Source organism: Poecilia reticulata, chromosome 17 (assembly GCF_904066995.2).
Source record: "Poecilia reticulata chromosome 17, P_reticulata-male-v2, whole genome shotgun sequence".
NCBI classification, from domain to species: domain Eukaryota; kingdom Metazoa; phylum Chordata; class Actinopteri; order Cyprinodontiformes; family Poeciliidae; genus Poecilia; species Poecilia reticulata.
The window spans coordinates 25,095,420-25,117,847 of record NC_088846.1 but is presented as its reverse complement, the minus strand read 5'-3'; the positions used below and the strand labels follow the sequence as shown (position 1 = coordinate 25,117,847).

The 22,428-nt window shown below is 38.2% G+C and overlaps 1 protein-coding gene across 1 annotated transcript; it reads left to right on the top strand.

The window, feature by feature from the left end:
• The first annotated feature begins 619 nt into the window (after nt 1-619).
• On the top strand, nt 620-22,428 carry LOC108167118 (uncharacterized). The gene is made up of 10 exons (XM_081598813.1): nt 620-1,956; nt 3,366-4,069; nt 6,687-6,770; nt 8,123-8,422; nt 9,253-9,482; nt 9,899-15,331; nt 15,864-15,943; nt 18,114-18,416; nt 19,238-19,371; nt 19,771-22,428. Exons 2-6 carry the CDS (start codon nt 3,988-3,990, stop codon nt 10,052-10,054), a joined length of 852 nt encoding a protein of 283 aa, XP_081454939.1. The 5' UTR covers nt 620-1,956; nt 3,366-3,987; the 3' UTR covers nt 10,055-15,331; nt 15,864-15,943; nt 18,114-18,416; nt 19,238-19,371; nt 19,771-22,428.

The window sequence follows — 22,428 nt, the reverse complement described above, 5'->3', positions numbered from 1 at the left end:
ACAAGTAAAGAAATGGGTGTAGGAAGTAAGAAAAACTTGAAAAATAGCACATATACTTGTTAAATCCAAAAGCTGCACATTACATTTACAACGATGTATCAGGGCGACACAAACAATATTTATTTAAGAAATAATAATGACACTGACAACATATTTGTATGTAGTGTAGTAATAAGCTCTTTTTTAGATGAACAATATAGACATTTTACTAAAACACCTCAGTCTGTTCTGTCTAATGTACTTGACAACTTTGTACTGATCTCAGTTTAGTTTTAAGTTTATTTTGTTTTCTGTGTTTCAGGTTCCTCTGCAGTGACGGATGTATTTGTGAAAACTGGAGATGATCTCATTCTTAATCTCACAGCTAAAATTCCATCATATTTTACCATTTGGTCATGGCAATTTACAAATAAGGCAGTAATAACATTTATAACTGGCTCCAAACCAGCTGTTCAAGAGAGTCATACTGGAAGAGTTGAAGTTCTTGATGAAAACTACAGTGTGAGACTGAAGAATCCACAAAAGTCAGACAGTGGCATTTATACTGCAAGGGTTGCAACGCCTAAAGATATAGAACTAACTCAGTACATTGTTACAGTTCAAGGTAAGTATTTTCATATATATATTTCTGATCAGTGTATATTATAAGTAGTTACATGTGACTCTAAATGGATGAAGAAGTTGAAACACCAAAAACTGTAACCTACAGAATGACTCAGATAAATATTATAAACTAAAAACAATGCTTTCAGTAATTAATTCTAACTACTTTCTTATACTGTACAATTCTGCTTACATTTAAATTTCTTCATGGAAAAAGGAGTGAGGAATACTGAGTATTCAGTGGAGTTTTTCTGCTTTGGATCACCCAAAAGCAAGTGAATTGGAATGACTGAATGATGCCATATAGATGTATCACTTCTATATTTACAAAATCACTATTATTGTTATTGCTTGATTAGATCGCACTTCAATTTCTTGTATATTCATATATACAGCATTTTTTTAGCTGGTTCAGAGCAAACAACACATTTTCACACTGTTCCTCAAAGAGAGATAAAATGTGAAGTAAGATGCCAAGATTTTAAAAATCTTTAACTTCACTGCCTGTTTGTTTAAAACTTAAAGTGAACATTTGCTTTTAAATCCTTCCTCTACACATTTAAGTCAATCTGTTGTGGTCTATATAAAGTGGAACTGCAATGCTGAAGTCCTTGTTTTTGAAGCTCCTTGAAGAAGTGACAGCATAGTTACCTTGAAAAAGTAACTTACTTACTTTTCTGATTTTTTTAAAGTAATGAAGTTAGATTACAACTTACTTCATTAGTTACTTTAAGCAGCTGCCAACAACCACCTGAGAGTTGAAAGTGACTTATTATATGAATTGATAGTAAAAAGATTAACAAATATTAATTCATAATTGTTAAAATAAGTTTAAAAACAATGTAAATACAGTAAAAAATCTCGAAAAGTTATAATTTTTCATGTATTAATGTTTCTGTCGTTTAATTCAAGGATATTGCGATCTGTAAATCTGCAATCAGCTAGTAAGCCTCTTCTGGGATCGATTGGTAGTGTAGTGCCTCCATCCTCTACTGAGGGGTTTTCGCGCTCTTTTCATTGCAGTAAACTGCTGTTTGTCCCGTTTTTAAGAGCGTAACAGTAACACTAGCTACCACACAGGAAACAACGAACGTTGATGTTACTATCTTTAGCCGACTCAAACTCAAATACCCTCAAAATGTTTAAAATGCTCCTGCTTGTTCGTGACCACAAGGTGTCACTGTTGGACCTCAAAGTGTGGTCCAATGCTCTAAGCGCCCATTTTTCTTCTTCGTGATTTTGTGGTATGCTTCACTTTCTGTTCTTACCATGCTGAGAACAAACGGACAGCGAGGGATCCTGAAGAATTAGGAGGGAAATTTTAAAATTATCGCCACTGGAAAACAGAATGAGGTATAAAACTTATGCATATATAAATATGCTATATAAATATATATTATAAATATGCTTATGTATGTTTTGTTATAAGAAAACTCATTTTTTATTTAGTCATTGATTTATTTGTTCATATGTAAACTTATGCTGAAAACTACACATCTTTTGTTAACATTAATCTGTTTTATTTGATTTAAAATGAATTAAGTTTTATATTTGTTTTAAAATGCTCCCTGTGAACATTTTGCAATTGTATGGGTTAAACTTGACCTACAATCCTTTACTTTTTTTCTTTTGGGGTGTTTTCATTGTGTCTGCAAAAGCAAAGGCGAAATAAAAGTACAATCAATTGGAACAACCTGCGTCTGCAAATACAGCATAAAAGTAAAGATATATTTATGTAGGACAGACTTAGTTTGTTCAAACGGTTCATGGAGAAAGATCATGTAGTAACTTGACTCAGTGTATGGCTATCTATCTTTCTGAAACCGAAACTTTGAATATGAACGTACTACACTACACTACCCATGTACTTTTAGTTTGATCACTAACCTAGTTTACTGAAACGGTCTCCTGGGTCAAATAGATAGAAGTTTAACTTAGAAATGTTTTACATTGATAGAACTTGAACAGATTGATAGAATTTTAACATAACAGGTGTGTGCTTAAATATTATTATATATCAGTTAAATCAAATCAGTTTTTATCTACTGCCAAATTATATTAATGTGAAAAGATGTCAAAAATTAATCAGTTTTAAGAATAATTTTACCAGTTTTTTTTAAAAGTAGTTTTATCTCCTTTGAGGATATCCAGGAAATGAAAATGAGTTTGAAACAACCGTCCTATGAGTTTGTGTAAGTTGTGGCACAAATTACTGCTAAAGCAATCAGTGTTCAATTCAGAATAACAACAGCGTCATCTGCTGGAGAAATGGCCAAATCAATACAGCTTTATTTATGAAGCACTTAAATTACCAAAGGGACAAAAGTTCTGTACATAATACACAGAAGAACATTACAAACTCCATTAGACACTAATAATAATGCCAGGAAGTTAAATATTAACTTATTTAATGTCTTATGTTTTCATCTGTTTTTAGAATATATTTATAACCTCATATGTCAGTTTTAGTTTTGTTGCAGTTAAAACAATATTATTGTCGCTCTTCTCTCCCAGCATCAGATGTGATTAGCTATCACACATGAAAAAGTTTGTTCATGCGATAAGTGTGTGATTTTGATGATTTTGATTTCACCTCTTATTTAATGGAAACACTGCAATTGAGAAGTTGTGTTTTTTTTGTGTGTTTTTTTTGGGCTTTAGTGGACTATAGATAAAGATTTGGGTATATTTGTAATAGAAACCCAGCAAATGTCGCCCCTAACGACTCATTTTTAGTTTTTCCATTTTCTTTTTATTTCCAGACGTCAAACTGTGGAGATGAAAGGTTCAGGAGTGAATCATCCCCAGATGTTCCTCCTCCACGAGTACTGCAGCGCCACCCGGGGGATAACAGGAGATCCTGATCCAGGAGGGACGGACGGTACTTGAAGTGGGATCTTGGTCAGATCCAGGAATCTTTTCCAGATGGAACTTATTTGGAAAATCTTAACATTGAAGATGGATTCTGATAAGATTCCTGAATTACTTCAGTTTACCTTTCAGTTCAGCTCTTTCTTCAATGCAACAGACTGAACCTGAAGCCCCATTGGGTCAGACAGAACCCAATCTTAAATGGATCCTCTATAGGGTTAAAGGTCAGGGAAATCAAGAACTGGATCTCTATAAACACTGAACCAGATTTGGTTCTTTTGGCGATATGGGTCAGTACCAAGTCTTGCTGGAAAATCAAATCAGCATCTCCATGCAATTTGTCAGCAGAGGGAATCATGAAGCGCTCCAGAATTTTCTGCATAAACTGGACTTCAGGAAACCCAGTGGACCAGAACCAGGAGACGAGGTGGGACCTCAAGCTTCACTCTGGACTTCAACCAACATGGACTCTGTGCTTCTCCGCTCTTCAGACCCTGACACCTTGATTACAAAATGAAATGCAGAATTTTCTCTCCTGTGATGAAAGGACTATGGACCAAAACTCAACAGTTCACTTCTTTTTCACCTTCGCCAGGTAAGACGACTGATGTCTCTGGTTCATGGGTGGGTTGACACAGGGAATGTGAGATTTGTCACCCTTGTCTAGCACAAACCTCTCAAGGTCGTGGTTCTTCCTGCTGCCGATGCACGCTTCTTCCTTCCACTCAATTTTCTGTCAATATGCTTGGATACAGAACTCTGGGAATGACCAGTTTCTTCAACAATGACCTTTGTGGCTCCTTGGAGCCGTTGACTCTGTGCAGTCAGCAGTCTTCCTCATGATTGTGTAGCCTACTGAGTGAGGGACCGCTTAAAGGTGTTCTGAGTTAATTGGCTGATTAGGATGTGATGCTACAAGTTTCCATTAATTACATTTTCACAGTACTGTAATCTAAGACACTAAATTTTGGGAATTTTGTTATCTATAAGTCATAATCATCGGAATTATAATTCTATAAAATATACGAGTTTCACTTTCTGAGATGAGAAATAGTGCGCAAAATTTTGTGCAACCTTAAAATTTTTTTTTAGATGTCATGGTTCTCCACAATCCTTCAAAATATTAGTAGCCATTAGTTTCTATTCTCCCTGAAAACCTGAGATCAGTAGAGACTGTTGGTGTCTTTAAATCAGGACTGAAAACTATATTTACTAGAGGTGCATCGATTTATCTGTTCCGATTTCCTTCATTTTGGGCGATCGGCCGATTTTTACATGTGAAGCCGATCTTATTCACCGATCTTATCTTGCTTGTCAAAGGTCTAAGAATCAACCACTGTCCTCTTTTGCTCTCCAGTGAGAAAGGTTTGACTGGCAGACCGGCCCTCCATGTTATGTCTGCACATTTACAATTAAAAATAGTTGCCCCTCTATTGCCCACTCATCAATTTTCTCACTATATTGAGCAACATTTCTGTTTGCAACTTGTTGTTGCAAACAAAATATATGTATAGTAATGTGATAATTTAAATTAATGTCACCTCTTTTATTGTATTTCCTATTTTTGTGGGAAACACTCTGAATTTGATTTAATTTGCCTTAACAGCTAACCTATTTAAATACTTAAGCCTTAAACACAATATGTAGAAACGTCAGCAAAAATAACTGAATAATAATATGCATCGTATCTACGTGAAAGATTTGTTGATCTGATTATTTATTTTCATATAGTTTAACTCTTACATGTAATGAAGTCATTCCAGGGTAGGAATACATTATTAAATACTGTTATAGAATGTAAAGCACTAAAGACTGTTTGGGAAATAAAGTGACATCTATTGTCATTTTAAGATAAACATTTAAATGCCAACAAGTGCAAAGTCAGAGATGCACTTTCAATAACAGCTTGATCTATGTAATCATTTTTAGTGAAGCTGTATTAATCACCATTTTAAGCTCAATGTTTTTATTATTTGAGTTATAAATCATTAACAACGTTTAAACCTTCATAATTTACATTTTAATCAAACATAGTCTCGTCATTTCCCGCCATCGTTCATGAGCGTCTTCTCGTGAGCTGAAATCAAAGCTCATTGGTTCTTCCCAAAACGTCAGGATCAGGTGGGCGAGAAATTGTTCGCGGCAGATTCAAACAGAACCAAGAAACAGCGGCGTAGATTTAAACAAGGTGTTTTCACATCAGGTAAGATGACTGAAGTCACAATTGTTGCTTGGTTAAGTCGGGAAATGTCAGTGCATCTGTCGTACTTTAGATAGAATAAGTATGTCGAAGTTTCTGGTTCATTTTGATTCTCCTCATGTATTTGATGCATTGCGGGGATAATTTTCCTGACCATATCGGTCAAGTCTCCCGTTTTGGCCGGAAAACTACCGTTTTTTACCCCTCTTTCTCGCCGTGTCATTATTTTCCCGCAAGTATCGTATTCGGTCCCCCTCCACCGGTGTGAGCGGACGGCGACATTTCCGGTTTTCTCATATCCAAAACTTGATGTGTACCGCAGTGAAGTTAGTTTCAAGTTGAATCCATATTGGATACTCGAGCTCCGCGGAGTAAGCGGCGTTTAGCTCAAGGTTGATCCGATTTATGAACGCTTATTTCGACCAGCCGTTCTCTAAAGGCTTCTTTCCTCAGAGGTTCGCTTAGGGACCGTCAACAAATTTCCGAACCAAACACTCCTGACAAAGAAATGTAAATGCATGTCTTGCCTTGTGACTGACATAAAAAAGCGATCATTCATGCTATTACATGAGACACACTATTGTCTATTAAATTTTTAAGTTATACTCAATATTTTAAATAATAGTAATATTAAAAGGTTTTGGACCAAAGTGTGAATTGAGTCTTGGTTAGGGTTAGGCAGTAGAAATGAAGGGAAAGTCCCTGCAAAGAGATCGATCTATCTATCTATCTATCTATCTATCTATCTATCTATCTATCTATCTATCTATCTATCTATCTATCTATCTATCTATCTATCTATCTATCTATCTATCTATCTATCTATCTATCTATCTATCTATCTATCTATCTATCTATCTCGACAAAATATGGAAAAGTTCAAGGGGTGTGAATACTTTTGCAACCCACTGTGAATTAGGTAAACAAATATTGGACCCACTGCTGTTTTATCTCTCGGTTGTTTAGGTGAATGATAACATATTTTTGTCTCATCACTCATTTAATCTATCAGGTCAGTCGGATTCTTTGGGGGCCCAGATGAAATCCCTCAGTTTGCTACTGCTTCTGAATCTGTTCTTTTCTGGACAAATTCAAGGTAACAGATGAATTATTTTAATGTATGTATTTTTTAACCTTACACTAACTTAGTCCAGTTTCTGAAATCAGCTGTCGATGACAGTAATTAAATACTTTTTGGTTACAGTAAATGGCTCGTAACGGATTGAAATGGGTCAAAGTAATTAAAAACAGCTTTTGTTTCAATCTAGTGTCTCCTTGAATGTTATGTTGTTACCCGAGACTTTGGGTTTGCATTTATATCTAATTCTGAAAATTAAAATTAAATAGGCTTACTGTTTCATGACTTTGGACACAATTGGTTGGATTCTGATTTTAAAAAAGAAAATGAGGGTGTTTGAGTGGCAACGTCCTTAATAATTTCCATAGTTAGATTTCTGAACAAGACGAGGTAACACTTTATTTGACGGGTTGTGCATAAGACTGACATGACCCTGTCATAAACATGGCATAACATCTGTCATGAACATAAAGAAGTCTTTATGAATGTTTGACAGTTGTCATACATTGTCATTCGGTTAATAATGACATTTTTAATGCAAAGTTGCTCTAAAAGTCGATTAAAAATGCCAACTTTGGATGATTTTGTAAATTATGATAATTTAATGCAAAGTTGGCATTTTAATGGACTTTCGATGCAACTTTTAGAGCAACTTTGCATTAAGTGTAATTATTTACTGAATGACACGTCATGACAACTGTTATAAACATTCATAAAGACTCCTTTATGTTCATGACAGATGTTATGCCATGTTTATGACAGTGTCATGTCAGTCTTATGCACAACCCTTCAAATAAAGTGTTACCCAAGACAAACAGAAATCAAATCAAATTCAGTGTTATTGTTGTTGTAAATCTTGTTTTTAACACTTTTTAATAATGTTTGTGTGAACCTTTATACCTGATGCTGCTGTTACACCTGAATTTTCCCTTTGTGGGACAATAAAGGATTGATATATCTATTTTGTTTGAGTTACTGCAGGATGATGTTAAACAGGCTGTTATTGCTTGAAAAAACCTTAAATGTTGCTGAATTAAACCAAGAGTGAACCAGAATCCCTCCACAGTAATAGAAAACAGACATCGCCAATTATTGCAAATGCTTAAGGCCATTTCTTGGCACCAAGGATGGCAAACTAGTTATTATATTAAGGGGGAATTAAAAGTTTAAACCGGGTCAGGTCTGTTTTCAGAACTTTATTATTAAATCATCCTTTCACAGCCAGACTTTTTTTTTGTCTCATTAAAATTTATTTCATGAAGCATTAAAGTTTAACTCAAAAAACAAAGACATTTTTTCATATGTATTTTTTTTTTATTTGGTGTTGTGCTTTCTGTTTTATCTAAAATGAATTTGTTGTGTTTCAACAGGTTCCACTGAGATGATCCAAATGTTTCTGCCAACTGGAAAAGAATCAACTATCAGTTTACCTATAGATAAGCTTCCTGAAAATTCCACGGTTTTATGGCTTGATCATTTAAATAGGACCATAGCAATATATTATCCAAATGGAGAAACAAAAGTGGAGCCGCCTTTTGAAGGAAAAGTGAAGATTTCTGGACCAACATCCCTGATGTTTCTGAGCCCACAGAACTCAGACAGTGGATTTTACTTTGTAAAGGTGATAAGAGATCAGATTCAAACTATAAAGTTCAACATCACATTTCAAGGTAGGTTTCTCAGTATTTGAGATATGTATATTATAAAGACCTGCTTAGAAATGAAAGCTCTTTACCTGTAATCAGCAGATCAGCGCTGTTAGAGTTAATGTTACTTTAGTGTCTTTAAAGCTTCTGTTAGTTTGTTTTTGTTTTTTTCTTAAAATGTCCATCTGGCTCAATCGGAGCTCTGACAGCATCACACAGTTCATTAAAAGCTGTCTTGTCTTGAATCTGTAGCTCTTTTGTAAATTATGACAATAATTTCTCCAAAACATTTCATACGTACCTGAAGACCTGAATAAATTACCAACGTTTCCGCTAATGAATTATGAATATAATCTCGTGTATCTGTTTACATCCGAATCTGTCATGATTTTTAATGACTTGTTGCGTGAACAAATTTATTCATGTAATTTTAATTTAATTTCTTATTTAATGTTTTTTTGACATTAGCAGAATACCAACAAATATTTGCACGTATTAGTAATGGAAACACAGCAAACGAGGAGTTAAGAGTATTTTGGTTTAAACCAGTTGGAAAACATATTGTTGCTTAATAACATCAGAAAGTGAAGCAGCTTCCTGATTTCTACTAGAGGTTTAGAGATGAAATTAGAACTGGAACACTAAACTCTAGACGTCTCCTAATGGCTAGATGTGTTTCTACTTTAGTACAACTGAATCCAATAAGTATGTTATTAGTAGGACTCTGTAGAACTTGACTGCATCCTGAGGAGATTTTTCAGCCTTTGGCATCACGTTTGTTGGACATGGGAGGGATCAGGACAACAAATCATGTTTGATATATTCTCTTATAATCTCTCATTTTATCTTTTCAGACCAAAATACGGATACCACAGATGCTTCTCCTGTTTCTCCTGCTGTTTCTGCTGTTTCTTCTACTGTTGCTGCTGTTTCTCCTACTGTTGCTGCTGTTTCTCCTACTGTTGCTGCTGTTTCTCCTACTGTTGCTGCTGTTTCTCCTACTGTTGCTGCTGTTCTTGCTGTTCTTGTTCTTGCCATCATCGCTGCTGCTGCTGCTGTTGTATTATGGCGCTATCTAAAGAAGGTAAGTCCATCTATTTAATACACCATAAATATTACCTCCTTCTAACTGTCTCCAGCCTGTTGGTTTGATGTTAAATGTGTCAGTTTTTTCTGACAGCGTCTTAGAACGGATCTGATCTCAGCATTTTCAGTTTTTCATGTGTTTATAGAAACTAGTCCAGCACTGTAAAACAAGGTTTATTTTAAGATTTTTATGTTTGAATCTTAATTAAGCACATAACTTCAGACTAGTAAACAGCTTCATTAGAGGAAATCAGTCCATTAGCTTAAGATTAGTCAATGTATTTTATAACATTAACTAAAGTGGTTTAAATGTGTTGCTTCTCCTTCAGAACTAGAAGTGTTTTGATATAGAAGATCTAGTTAGCAATGCTATTATTAACTGACTGTTATTAATTTTAACATTTCTGTCCCCAGAGGAAGCTCTTATGTTTTGCCCGAGACCAGAAAGGAGCTGTACACTTCTCAGCAAACTCTGGAACAAATTCTCCAGCAGGCCAGAGCCTCCTTCAACTTTCCCAAGTCAACGGAGATCCTCACATCAAGGAAAACACTAGAGATTCACCTGTTTAAAGCTGCATTGAAAACCACCTTTGTGCTGCACTACAGTCCTCTCTCCACAACTTGTGATCAGCAGAATTAGGTTTCCTGTAACTTTAGGTTACAGGTGGTGTGTAAACATGCATGATTGACAGAGCTAATACTCTGTTGTTACTCTGGGCTCTTGGTTACTGAGAAACCCTGTGTGGAGGTTTTAAATGTGAACATTTCCCTGTGACGTATGTAACAGTTCGACGCTATGAAGCTTACCGGAAATAACATGCACTCCATTGCTAAGAGAGAAAAGCCAAGACGAAAAGGCAACTGTTTATTTTAATTTAATATTTTGAAAATGTGGCAAACACGGACTGAACGGTTTTGTTCACTTCTTCCGTTCCCATTGCTAAAACTACAGACTACAATTATCAAACAGCGCAGAAAATCAATGTCATTATTTACAACCTCGTTCTACTCGCTGATTGGCTGGTAGGAAAACCAAGAAGCGGACTTGATGAAGCAAAATATCAACATTGTGCATGTAATGGCGATATTCTGACGAATCACACAAAACACGGCATGGAGCTCTCTACAGGTGAGGATATATCCTACCTTAGCTCAACTGTGTTGGCTTCGTGCTTTTCCGGTGTTCCTGAAGTGCTAAATCTTTATTTTTGTGAAGCTCATGTCCAGCTCTGTCTTCTTCTTGTGAGTTTTATTGCCTGTCGACAAACCAACTTAAGGTGCATTTATTACCACTTCCTGGACTGGGGTGGGGGGACGTATTTTATTTATCATTACAGAAGGGTTCAGTGAATGCGCATATGAAACTGGTAGGTTCAGTACCTCAAAAAAGGTTAAGAACCACTAGTCTAAATGTTTGACCAGGAGAATATCTCTCGCTTAAATGTTTTTGTAATTTCCTCTTTTGTTACGCTCTCCGTGGATTCTTCCACTCCAGTGACATCAGAATGTCGTATGTAGTTATATAATGAAGGCCCACAGACGGCAGATTTTATTTCTTTTTTCAATTTTAAATCGATTTTGGAATATTTTCAATCGATACGGAATCGTAGTAAATGAGAATCTTTATTCTTATACGAGTCAAGTTTTTTTGCATCCCCCTTTGTAGTTCCAAAGAAAGGAGCCAGAGATGCTTGACATTATTTCAGATATTTTTTTCATAAAGGTGTAACAACCATTTTTAAAACTCAAAATGCAATTACGATAAATTAAGAACATCATCATCAAAAATGCTTTCCACTTTCCATCTTTCCATCCATCCATCCATCCATTTTCCATCCATCCATCCATCCATTTTCTTCCGCTTATCCCCCCGAGGGACACGGTCGAACGCCTTCTCCAAGTCCACAAAACACATGTAGACTGGTTGGGCGAACTCCCATGCACCCTCCAGGACCCCGCTGAGGGTGTAGAGCTGGTCCAGTGTTCCACGACCAGGACGAAAACCACACTGCTCTTCCTGAATCCGAGGTTCGACTATCCGACGGACCCTCCTCTCCAGGACCCCTGAATAGACCTTACCAGGGAGGCTTAAGAGTGTGATCCCCCTGTAATTGGAGCACACCCTCCGGTCCCCCTTTTTAAACAGGGGGACCACCACCCCAGTCTGCCAGTCCAGGGGAACTGCCCCCGATGTCCATGCGATATTGCAGAGTCGCGTTAGCCAACACAACCCCGCAACATCCAGAGCCTTAAGGAACTCCGGGCGGATCTCATCCACCCCCGGGGCCCTGCCACCGAGGAGCTTTTTGACCACCTCGGCGACCTCGTCCCCAGAGATTGGAGAGCCCAGCCCAGAGTCCCCATGCTCAGCTTCCTCAACAGAAGGCATGTTGGTGGGATTGAGGAGGTCTTCAAAGTATTCCGCCCACCGGCCCACAACGTCCCGAGTTGAGGTCAGCAGCGCACCATCCCCACTATAAACAGTGTTGGTGCTGCACTGCTTCCCCCTCCTGAGACGCCGGATGGTGGACCAGAATCGCCTCGAAGCCGTACGGAAGTCTGTCTCCATGGCCTCTCCAAACTCCTCCCACGCCCGAGTTTTTGCCTCAGCGACAACCCGAGCCGCATGCCGTTTCGCCCGCCGGTACCCATCAGCTGCTTCTGGAGTCCCACAGGCCAAAAAGGCCCGGTAGGACTCCTTCTTCAGCTTGACAGCATCCCTCACCGAAGGTGTCCACCAACGGGTACGAGGGTTGCCGCCGCGACAGGCACCAACAACCTTGCGGCCGCAGCTCCGATAGGCCGCCTCGGCAATGGAGGTACGGAACATGGTCCACTCAGACTCAATGTCCCCCACCTCCCCCGGAACGTGTTCGAAGTTCTGCCGGAGATGAGAGTTGAAGCTCCGTCTCACAGGGGACTCCGCCAGACGTTCCCAGCAGACCCTCACTACACGTTTGGGCCTGCCAGGTCTGACCGGCTTCCTCCCCCACCACCGGAGCCAACTCACCACCAGGTAGTGGTCAGTGGACAGCTCCACACCACTCTTCACCCGAGTGTCCAAGACATACGGCCGCAAATCCGATGAGACGATGACAAAGTCAATCATCGAACTGCGGCCTAGGGCGTCCTGGTGCCAAGTGCACATATGGACGCCCTTATGCCTGAACATGGTGTTCGTGATGGACAATCCGTGACGAGCACAGAAGTCCAACAACAGAACACCGCTTGGGTTCAGATCGGGGGGGCCGTTCCTCCCAACCACGCCTCTCCAGGTCTCACTGTCATTGCCCACGTGAGCGTTGAAGTCTCCCAGTAGAACAAGGGAGTCCCCAGGAGGGGCACTCTCCAGTACCCCCTCTAAGGACTCCAAGAAGGGTGGGTAATCTGAACTGCCGTTCGGCCCGTAAGCACAAACAACAGTCAGAACCCGTCCCCCCCACCCGTAGGCGGAGGGAGGCCTCATTCACCGGGGTGAACCCCAACGTACAGGCGCCCAAATGGGGGGCAACAAGTATGCCCACTCCAGCCCGGCGCCTCTCACCGTGGGCAACTCGAGAGTGGAAGTACGTCCAGCCCCTCTCAAGGAGACTGGTTCCAGAACCAGAGCCATGCGTTGAGGTGAGGCCGACTATTTCTAGCCGGAACCTCTCAGCCTCGCACACTAGCTCCGGCTCCTTCCCCACCAGAGAGGTGACGTTCCACGTCCCAAGAGCCAGCTTCTGCAGCCGAGGATCAGACCGCCAGGGTCCCCTCCCTTGGCTGCCGCCCATAGCACAATGCACCCGACCCCTTTGGCCCCTCGGACAGGTGGTGAGCCCATCGGAAGGGGGACCCACGTCTCCTCTTCGGGCTGAGCCCGGCCGGGCTCCGTGGGTAAAAGCCCGGCCACCAGGCGCTCGCCATCGTGCCCCACCTCCAGGCCTGGCTCCAGAGTGGGGCCCCGGTGACCCGCGTCCGGGCGAGGGAAAACGCAGTCCAAAGTTCTTATTCATCATAGGGGTCTTCGGGCTGCACTTTGTCTGGTTCCTCACCTAGGACCTGTCTGCCTTGGGTGACCCTACCAGGGGCATAAAGCCCCAGACAGCATAGCTCCTAGGATCATTGGGACACTCAAACCCCTCCACCACGATAAGGTGGCAGCCCAAGGAGAATTTTACAAAAAGAATTTTCTTTTTGTGTATGTAAAGTAAATTAGATGCAGCTATTTAAAATTCCTTTTACCCCCAAAAGCAAAAGAAGTTCATTTTAAAATATTAAATAATCTATTTGTGTAAAGAATACTTAAGACTAAAATTTAATATTGAGGCAAATGATTGTACCATTTGTAAATCTGATGTAGAAACTATGCAACATTTATTCTTTTCTTGTACTCATGCATCTATATTTTGGGAGGATCTTCGTAATTGGTTACCAACCAACAATTTAAATATTCTAACTTTAACTTACACCAATGTTAAGTTTGGCATTTATACTTTGGACACAAAATTGGAATATATAATTAATAACCTGATTATTATGGCCAAATATTACCTACACAAATGTTATTTTTGAAAATTACCCCCAAACCTTCGACGTTGTATAAAAGAAACTTCACTTCTGTTCAAATCTGTGAAAATGATTGAAACAAATCCTTCCAGATTTTGCTTCTCTGCTCTGTTGTAGTTTGTACTGTTTGGTTTTTGACATTTACCCATTTAACGCTGAAGACCCCGTACAATAATTCCAGCTGTTCAGTTTATTAAACTTTATGCTTATAATATTAATCAGCTGTTGTCGTATGCCTTTCATGTCATTCTGTAACCCCTTTGTTTCTTCTTTTGTCGTAATATAATCTTTGGTTATTATATCTTGAGTGACAAGATGCACAGTATCTGGCTGTTTTTGGCTGTTTTTACAATATAGTCTAGTTTTTTTGTTTGTTTTTTTTATGATGATTTGCTTGTGTTACGACTGGCTCAAAGTCATAACAAAACGGAAAACCATGCAGTGGTTAAAGTGCATAAAAAGGAATATTTATTAAAAACAGTAATGAATTGTGCATGTCAGTATCAGTGGTATTATGTTAGTGCTTGGAGGTGTTGTTGTATGAGTGCATATGGAAGTGTTGAAGTGCAAAGACAAACACAATTGTGCAAAAGGAGGGGAGCTGAGGTCTTGCAAAACACCTCTAACAGCAGAGTCTATGCCAAAGGCGAACCATCAAGTCAGGCAGATTTAAATAAAATATGCTCCAAATCAGCGGACCAGCAACATGTGTAAAGGGGAGGAGCACATACGACAGAAAAGCATCTGCAGCCTAGCCCTCAAGGCACAGGGCCAACCATGGGGCCAACAGCTGATTTAAATCGGGAAATGTCAGTGAACCTGTCGTACTTTAGACTAAATATGTCTGTTTCATACATTTATCAAGGTCTTCATCTAAAGGGGTCCCATAAATCACACCTCTAAGGGGTTTTTTTTTCTCCTGCAGTTTTTTACAGGTATTATCCACATTTAAAGCCTTATTTCTTGTTCTTAGTTTTTACAAATTATCAATATATTTACATCTCTCAAAATCTTCAGCATTTCAACATCTCCAATTTTCTTTTTGAATTTCTCTTGATACGACAATGGGGCTAATGTTATCCTGTCCCTCCTCATTCTTAAGTTTTAGTATAGTATGACTTTAAATTCCTCCGTCCCAACTTTCCTCTGAACTACAGCGCTTCTTTCTAGCCTCGTTAAAAGAGCCCCTGACGGCTTTCCTATTGGCTGAAGATCAGCTGATCACAAGCACAACTTGGAAACATGCTCATTTGACGGACTTGAGGGGGAAGGTGCCGGTCGCAGTCATCTTACAATCCGGTAAGATGAGAAACTTTGGTATATGGTTTAATTGGTAAATTTCAGAGGCCTTGCGGTAAACACGTTAGAAATGTTGTTTCTGCTCCGCTGTAATTATTACGTATACCTTCATAAGTTATGCCGAGATTCCCTGTCGCGGGAGCACATACAAACACGTACTTACCTGAAAAAAAAAAAGTTCGTCCTTAAAATGTTTCTTCCTCGGTTCGTGGGCAAGTTTGTGCCCACGAACATGTGGACACAGTTCGTTTGTGCCTCTAGACCACAGACTGTTATGAAGTTGGCTAACAGTTATCAGCCATTAGCTTAACTCCTAGGCTGCATGAGCAGCCGGGGAGTTGTGGCTGCTTCCTAGCGGTGACTGTGGACTTCACAATACTCCTGATCTAATTTAAATTAGTAGATAAATCTGAATTAACCCTAGGTATATTTGGTACGCAAATGTTGCATCTACTATTGGATCATTTTATCTCTTGGATGTTTAGGTGAAAAATCATTTCTACGTCATCAGACATGTCTTTTAATCTTTCAGGACAGTCAGATTTGCTTGGGTCAAGATGAAATGCATCAGTCTACTGCCGTTTCTTCTGCTCTTGTTTGAGAAAATTCAAGGTAACAGATTAAAAATTATTTTAATGTAACTCTTGTAAGCTCACCATAACGGTTCAGTTTCTGAAATCAGCTGTCTATACACAGCAATTGAATACTTTTGTGTGGTTTATACAGTGAATAACTCAGAACAGACTGAAATAAATTAGCTTTTGTTTCCATTTAGTGTCTCCCTGAACATTTTGTTGTTACCTGAGACTTTTTTGTTTTTATTTACATCTATTTTTGAAAAATAAAATTAAATATGTTTACTGTTTCATAACTTTGAACAAAATTAGTTGGATTGTCACAACTGTTTGTAGTGCATTCACACTTAAATGTGCCTGTTAAACGTTATGACTAATCCTAATGACGTCAGAACTGCTTCACTAACTCAGTCCCACTGTGATAAAATGGACAGATATCCCGGTAATTTTTTTGTTTGTTTATTCATCTTTATCAAAACAAATTTTTATAACTATACTTTTCTTCGTCTTTTCCAAATGTGTAGTCACATTTGGCTATTGATCATGTGACTTGAGTGACGTGAGCAAAGCATTTTTGTTGCAGTTTTTCAAATTGCATCTATTTAAATGAAAAACCACCTTAAGCCCTAAACAATTATTGAAATTTTTTTTTGAAATTGGCAAGTTTCCATTAAGAAAATTTGTTTTCTCACTTTCAATTTGCACAATTTTATGGCGAATGGAAATGCAGCTATTTATATATCAATCAGCTTTGAGACACGAGTATGGTGCCCTCCAGGGGACATGGGGAAAATGTTTTCTCTTGCATTCCCTCGCAAAAGATTTTGCATTCTCTCACAATACTATATTGATCAGGATATTTCTATTCAATTTAATTTTTGTTTTTCATATTTTTTGTTGTTAAATGAGGGGGAAGCGAGTGTTGCATTTCTTTTCTCCATTAGTCAATAATTGTTCTCACTGTGGATCACTAGTCTACTCAGCCCTCCAGGAGACATGGGAATTTTTTTTCTTTTGCGTTCCCTCGCAATACTGTACTGATCAGTTCATGCGTCATAATTGATTCTGTAAGCCTTTGTTACGGTGGCCGCTGTACTTTCTGCTATATTACAATGTTATGTAAGGTTTTTCCATGAATGTTAAAAATAAAAAAAATAAATTATCACAGGTTATCACAGACCCGTATCGGCTGACCTGTTCAGGGCCAAGCCAGCTTCCAGTCCCAAACTCCACCAGAGTTTCCTTATAAACTAGAATAAAATATACTTTATTGGTCCCCAAAGGGAAATTGCTTATTAGTTGACAAGCTACACCATCCAAAGTCTTAAATATTAACAATGGAAAATTACCATGAGAGATGGTCTGTGTGTGTGGACACACATGCATATAGGCCTAAGAGGGATGCAAGTAATTCAACGAGACTGAACAAGCAAGCACATGCAAATATGTTAATCTATAAATAATCTATTTATACTGGCCATCAGTTTGATTTTAAATCAAACTCATTTAAGTTATGCAGTAGGACACACTAGTCAGTCCACATCTGAATAGTTAAAAATATATTTTTTTTTAATTAAATGAGGTTGCTTGAGTGGCCGGGTCCTTAAATTTGATTTCGGTCAGTATTTTACTATTATTATTAATATTGTTGTTAATCTTATTTTTATATATTGTTTTTAACACTGTAAAAAAATTGTGTGAACCTTTATACCTGATGCTGAATTTTTCCTTTGTGGGACAATAATGGATTGATTTACTGTACACATCTTATCTTGATTGAGTTACTGCAGGATGATATTAAACAGGCTGTTAATGCCTGAAAAAACCTTAAATGTGGCTGAATTAAGCCAAGAGTGAACCAGAATCCCTCCACAGTGACAGAAAACAGACATCGCCAATTATTGCAAATGCTTAGGGCCATTTATGCCACCATGGATGGCAAAGTAGTTATTAGGTTGAGGAGGAACTACTATTTTACTCTGAATCAGGTCTGTTTTCAGAACTTTATTAAATCAAATCATAATTTCACAGTCAGGCTTATTTTTGTCTGACAATAAAAGTAATGTTAATAACTGAATCATTAAAGTTTGACTGAAAAAGCAAAAACAGAACAAATCTGTAACGAACCAAACATTTTCCATTTGACTTGGTAATTTGGTGTTGTTGTGCTTTTTGTTTTACCTGAAATTAATTTGTTGTTTCAACAGGTTCCACTGAGATGATTCAAATGTTTCTGCCAACTGGAAAAGAATCAACTATTTGTTTCCCTGAAAATAAGCTTCCTAAAAATTCCATGGTTTCATGGCTTAATGGTAAAACATTGACCGTAGGATCATATCTCCCGAATGGAACAACAAATGTGACGCAGCGTTTCACTGGAAAAGTGAAGCTTCCTAGACCAACATGCCTGACATTTCTGAGTCCACAGAAATCAGACAGTGGAGTTTATTTTGCAAAGGTGGCGGGAGATCGATATGAAGTAGTGGCGCGCTTCAACATCACATTCCAAGGTAGATTTCTCAATATTTGAGTTATGTACATGATAAATAACTGCTTAGAAATGAAAGCTCTTTACCTGTAATCTGCCGATCAGTGGCGTTAAAGTTAATGTTACTTTAATGTCTTTAAAGCTTCTGTTAGTTTGTATTTGTTTTTTTCCTACAATGTGCAGCTGCTCTCTCAGCACCGCACAGTTCCTAAAAAGCTGTTTGCCATTTGAACGTATTGAATCTGTAGCTTTTTTGTAAATTTTTACTACAATTTCCCCAAAACACCTCATATGTACCTGAAGGCCTGAATAAGACGTCGACATTCACTCTGATGGCTGAATTATGAATATAATCTCATGCATCTGTTTACATCCAAATTTGTCATGATTTTTAATGACTTGTTGCATAAACAAACTTATTCATGTAATTTTAATTTAATTTCTTATTTAATGTTTTTTGACATTAGCAGAATACCAACAAATATTTGCACGTATTAGTAATGGAAACGCAGCAAACGAGGAGTTAAGAGTATTTTGGTTTAAACCAGTTGGAAAACATATTGTTGCTTAATAACATCATAAAGTGAAGCAGCTTCCTGATTTCTACTAGAGGTTTAGAGATGAAATTAGAACTGGAACACTAAACTCTAGACGTCTCCAAATGGCTAGATGTGTTTCTGCTTTAGTACAACTGAATCCAATAAGTATGTTATTAGTAGGACTCTGTAGAACTTGACTGCATCCTGAGGAGATTATTCAGCCTTTGGCATCACGTTTGTTGGACATGGGAGGGATCAGGATGACGAGTCATGTTTGATATTTTCTTTTGTTTTATCTTTTCAGACCAAAATACGGATACCACAGATGCTTCTCCTGTTTCTCCTGCTGTTTCTCCTGCTGTTCTTGCTGTTCTTGTTCTTGCCATTATCGCTGCTGCTGCTGCTGCTGCTGTTGTATTATGGCGCTATCTAAAGAAGGTAAGTCCATCTATTTAATACACCATAAATATTACCTCCTTCTAACTGCCTCCAGCCTGTTGGTTTGATGTTAAATGTGTCAGTTTTTTCTGACAGCGTCTTAGAACGGATCTGATGTCAGATTTTCAGTTTTTCATGTGTTTATAGAAACTAGTACAGCACTGTAAAACAAGGTTTATTTTAAGATTTTTATGTTTGAATCTTAATTAAGCACATAACTTCAGACTAGTAAACAGTTTCATTAGAGGAAATCAGTCCTTGATTCACATTTTAAAAATATAAAGATTGGTCAATGTATTTTATAACTTTAACTAAAGTGGTTTAAATGTGTTGTGAAGATCTAGTTAGCAATACTATCATTAACTGACTGTTATTAATTTTTTACATTTCTGTCCCCAGAAACGTCAAGACCAGAAAGGAGCTGTACTCTTCTCAGCAAACTCTGGAACAAATTCTCCAACCGTCCGTATCCTCCTTCCTCCTCCCCAATGCATTTGAACTGAACGTCACTGATACTCAACAAATCTCACTATTCTGCATCCTGATACAATACAACCATGACGGACTATAATGAGGATTAAGTTGTTAATATGCTGCTCCGGTCGGACAACAACTTCAAATATGTAAGCTAAGCTCCACCGTTAGCATCCATGTTTACTTCCGCAAACACTGAGAACGCTGACGCTATTGCGCCCTCTACTGTTCATGCGGGACACTTTCAGGTCGTTCACACTGCAGAATTCATACAGGTCGCATATTTGTGGCAGTGTGAACGACCACCACAAAAAAATCCCGATTTGTCAAAAAGTAGAATTGGGTCACTTCAGGTCGCAGTGTGAACGCACCCCATTTGCGTCATTCAGAGGGTCTGGACACTTGGTTAATGAGAAACAATTCCTTCCTGTGCTGAGGTTTAAAATTTTAATGTGTCCCTGTGACGTATATAATGCACCAGTTAGACGCTACGAAGCTTACTAGAAATAACCTGCACTCCATTGCCAAGAGAGAAAAGCCAAGACACAAAGACGGCTGTTCATTTTAATATTTGGAAGCGTGGCCAACACAGACTGAAAGATTTTGTTCACGTCTTCCGTTTCCATTGCTAAAACTATAGACTACAATTATCAAACAGCGCAGAACATCAACGTCATTGTTCACAACCTCGTTCTATTTGCTGATTGGCCCAGAGGAAAACCAACCGGGCGCTTTTAAAGGGGAGAAATGAGAGTGCTGGAAGTGAGATTTTACTTGAGCGCAGTTGCACAGGAGGAGAGGGTCAGGCTAGCCGAGGGTTCAGCGGACTAGCTGAAACGAAATATCAACATTGCACATGTAATGGCGACATTCTGACCAATAACACAAAACACGGCACAAACCTCTGTAGGTGAGGATATATTCTACCATAGCTCAACTGCTTTGGCTCCGTGCTTTTCCAGTGTTCCCAAAGTGCTAAATCTTTATTTTTGTTAAGCTAATGTTGAGCTCTGTTTTTATTAGTGTGAATGCTGTAGGCATTTGCACTATTGAGTTCCACTTTTCTGGTTGCTCTGTAAACTTTGCCACGCTTCTTCTCCTGCATACTTTATGCTTTTGTCACCGTTCAACTTTTATACTATTCATCTTGCTTTCCTAATATCGGCTATATCTCTTGGTATTCATAATCTTCATACTTTTTGTAATATTCAGATTTTTATTAATTTTTCACCAAATGGGGGGAAACCGCTCCATCCTGTGGCAGAATTGAGAATTACAATATTATATGTCTGTTGTGTTTCACAGTGGATGTTTTGGGTTGTGCCTGTTAATGGCAATCAATCATCCAGTTCTGGAGCTGTCATGGAGGAAACATTTTGAAGTTGGGCAGTTTAACAGCTTTTATGCTGTTTAACACCTGGGAATAATTTGAGCTTTTGATATTGTCTTTTTCATACTACATGTGGCATGTTTTTTGTAGTCACTGTGCTAAATGATGCCTCCAAAGAAATGTTGATATCTCAGGAACCATAAAAGATGTGGGTTTCATTCATCCACCGTTTTTATCAGAAGGAATAGGAGAACGTTTCTGTCCTTTTCAAATTTTAGGTTTTACATGAGTGTTTTTTTTTTACATTTCATGAATATGTTACTGTAACCCAGCATGCTGGTGGTATCCTAGATGCTATAGTTAGTTTTTTTTTTTACCTAATTTTGGATTTTACGTGGATTTTCACACTGCATGAACTATTTCTTACCTTTCTGAAAGTCTTCAGCAGTTGACTTCAAACACTTTTGCCATTTTCACAAAAAGCATTCAGCATTCACACTTGCATTTTCATTGGAAATGCACTTTCCAGATGGAAAGTGTGCATTTCCAAAATCAATTTTGGGATATTTTCAATCGATACAGAATCATAGTAAATGAGAATCTTCATTATTATGCGAGTCAATTTTTGCATCCCTCTTCGTAGGACCACAGGGAGGAGCCAGAGATGCTTGACATTTTATCATAAAAGTTTAGCAAGCCCTTTTTAGTCCAAAACACTCCAGAGAGAAAAGCACTATATATTCAAGTGTTTTAACACAATCGCTTTACTGTTAAAAAATCATTGTTTATCTGATGATGAGCCTGTTGTGCCTTTTGGAGGTAATGTGAATGTACAGAAAAACATTACCTACCGCACTGTGCAGTTTGAAAATGTTATTAATTTTCACTTTGCTTTTTAAAATGCCAAAACATGTACATTTTAAAAAGCGCAGGTTTTTAAAATGTACATGTGTGTAAATGTGACTCATTTACAGATTTACTCATTGGGTAAATAACTCTTTCCTCATTTACACAAATTAAATTGGACTTTGTGACGAGTTACAGTTTTGACTATTCTTTGCTTGAAGTATTTTTTTTACTTCTACCTCTTGTAACTATATTGAATCTGAAGAAAGAGCTGTGCTCTTTCTTCAGATGTTATTTATGAGATATTCTGATATAGGAACTCTTTTGGGTGTGGGGATATATTTTGTTTTTCAAGCAGGAGTTATTTAATGTTAATATCTGTGAATAAACTTGTTTGAAGAACCTCA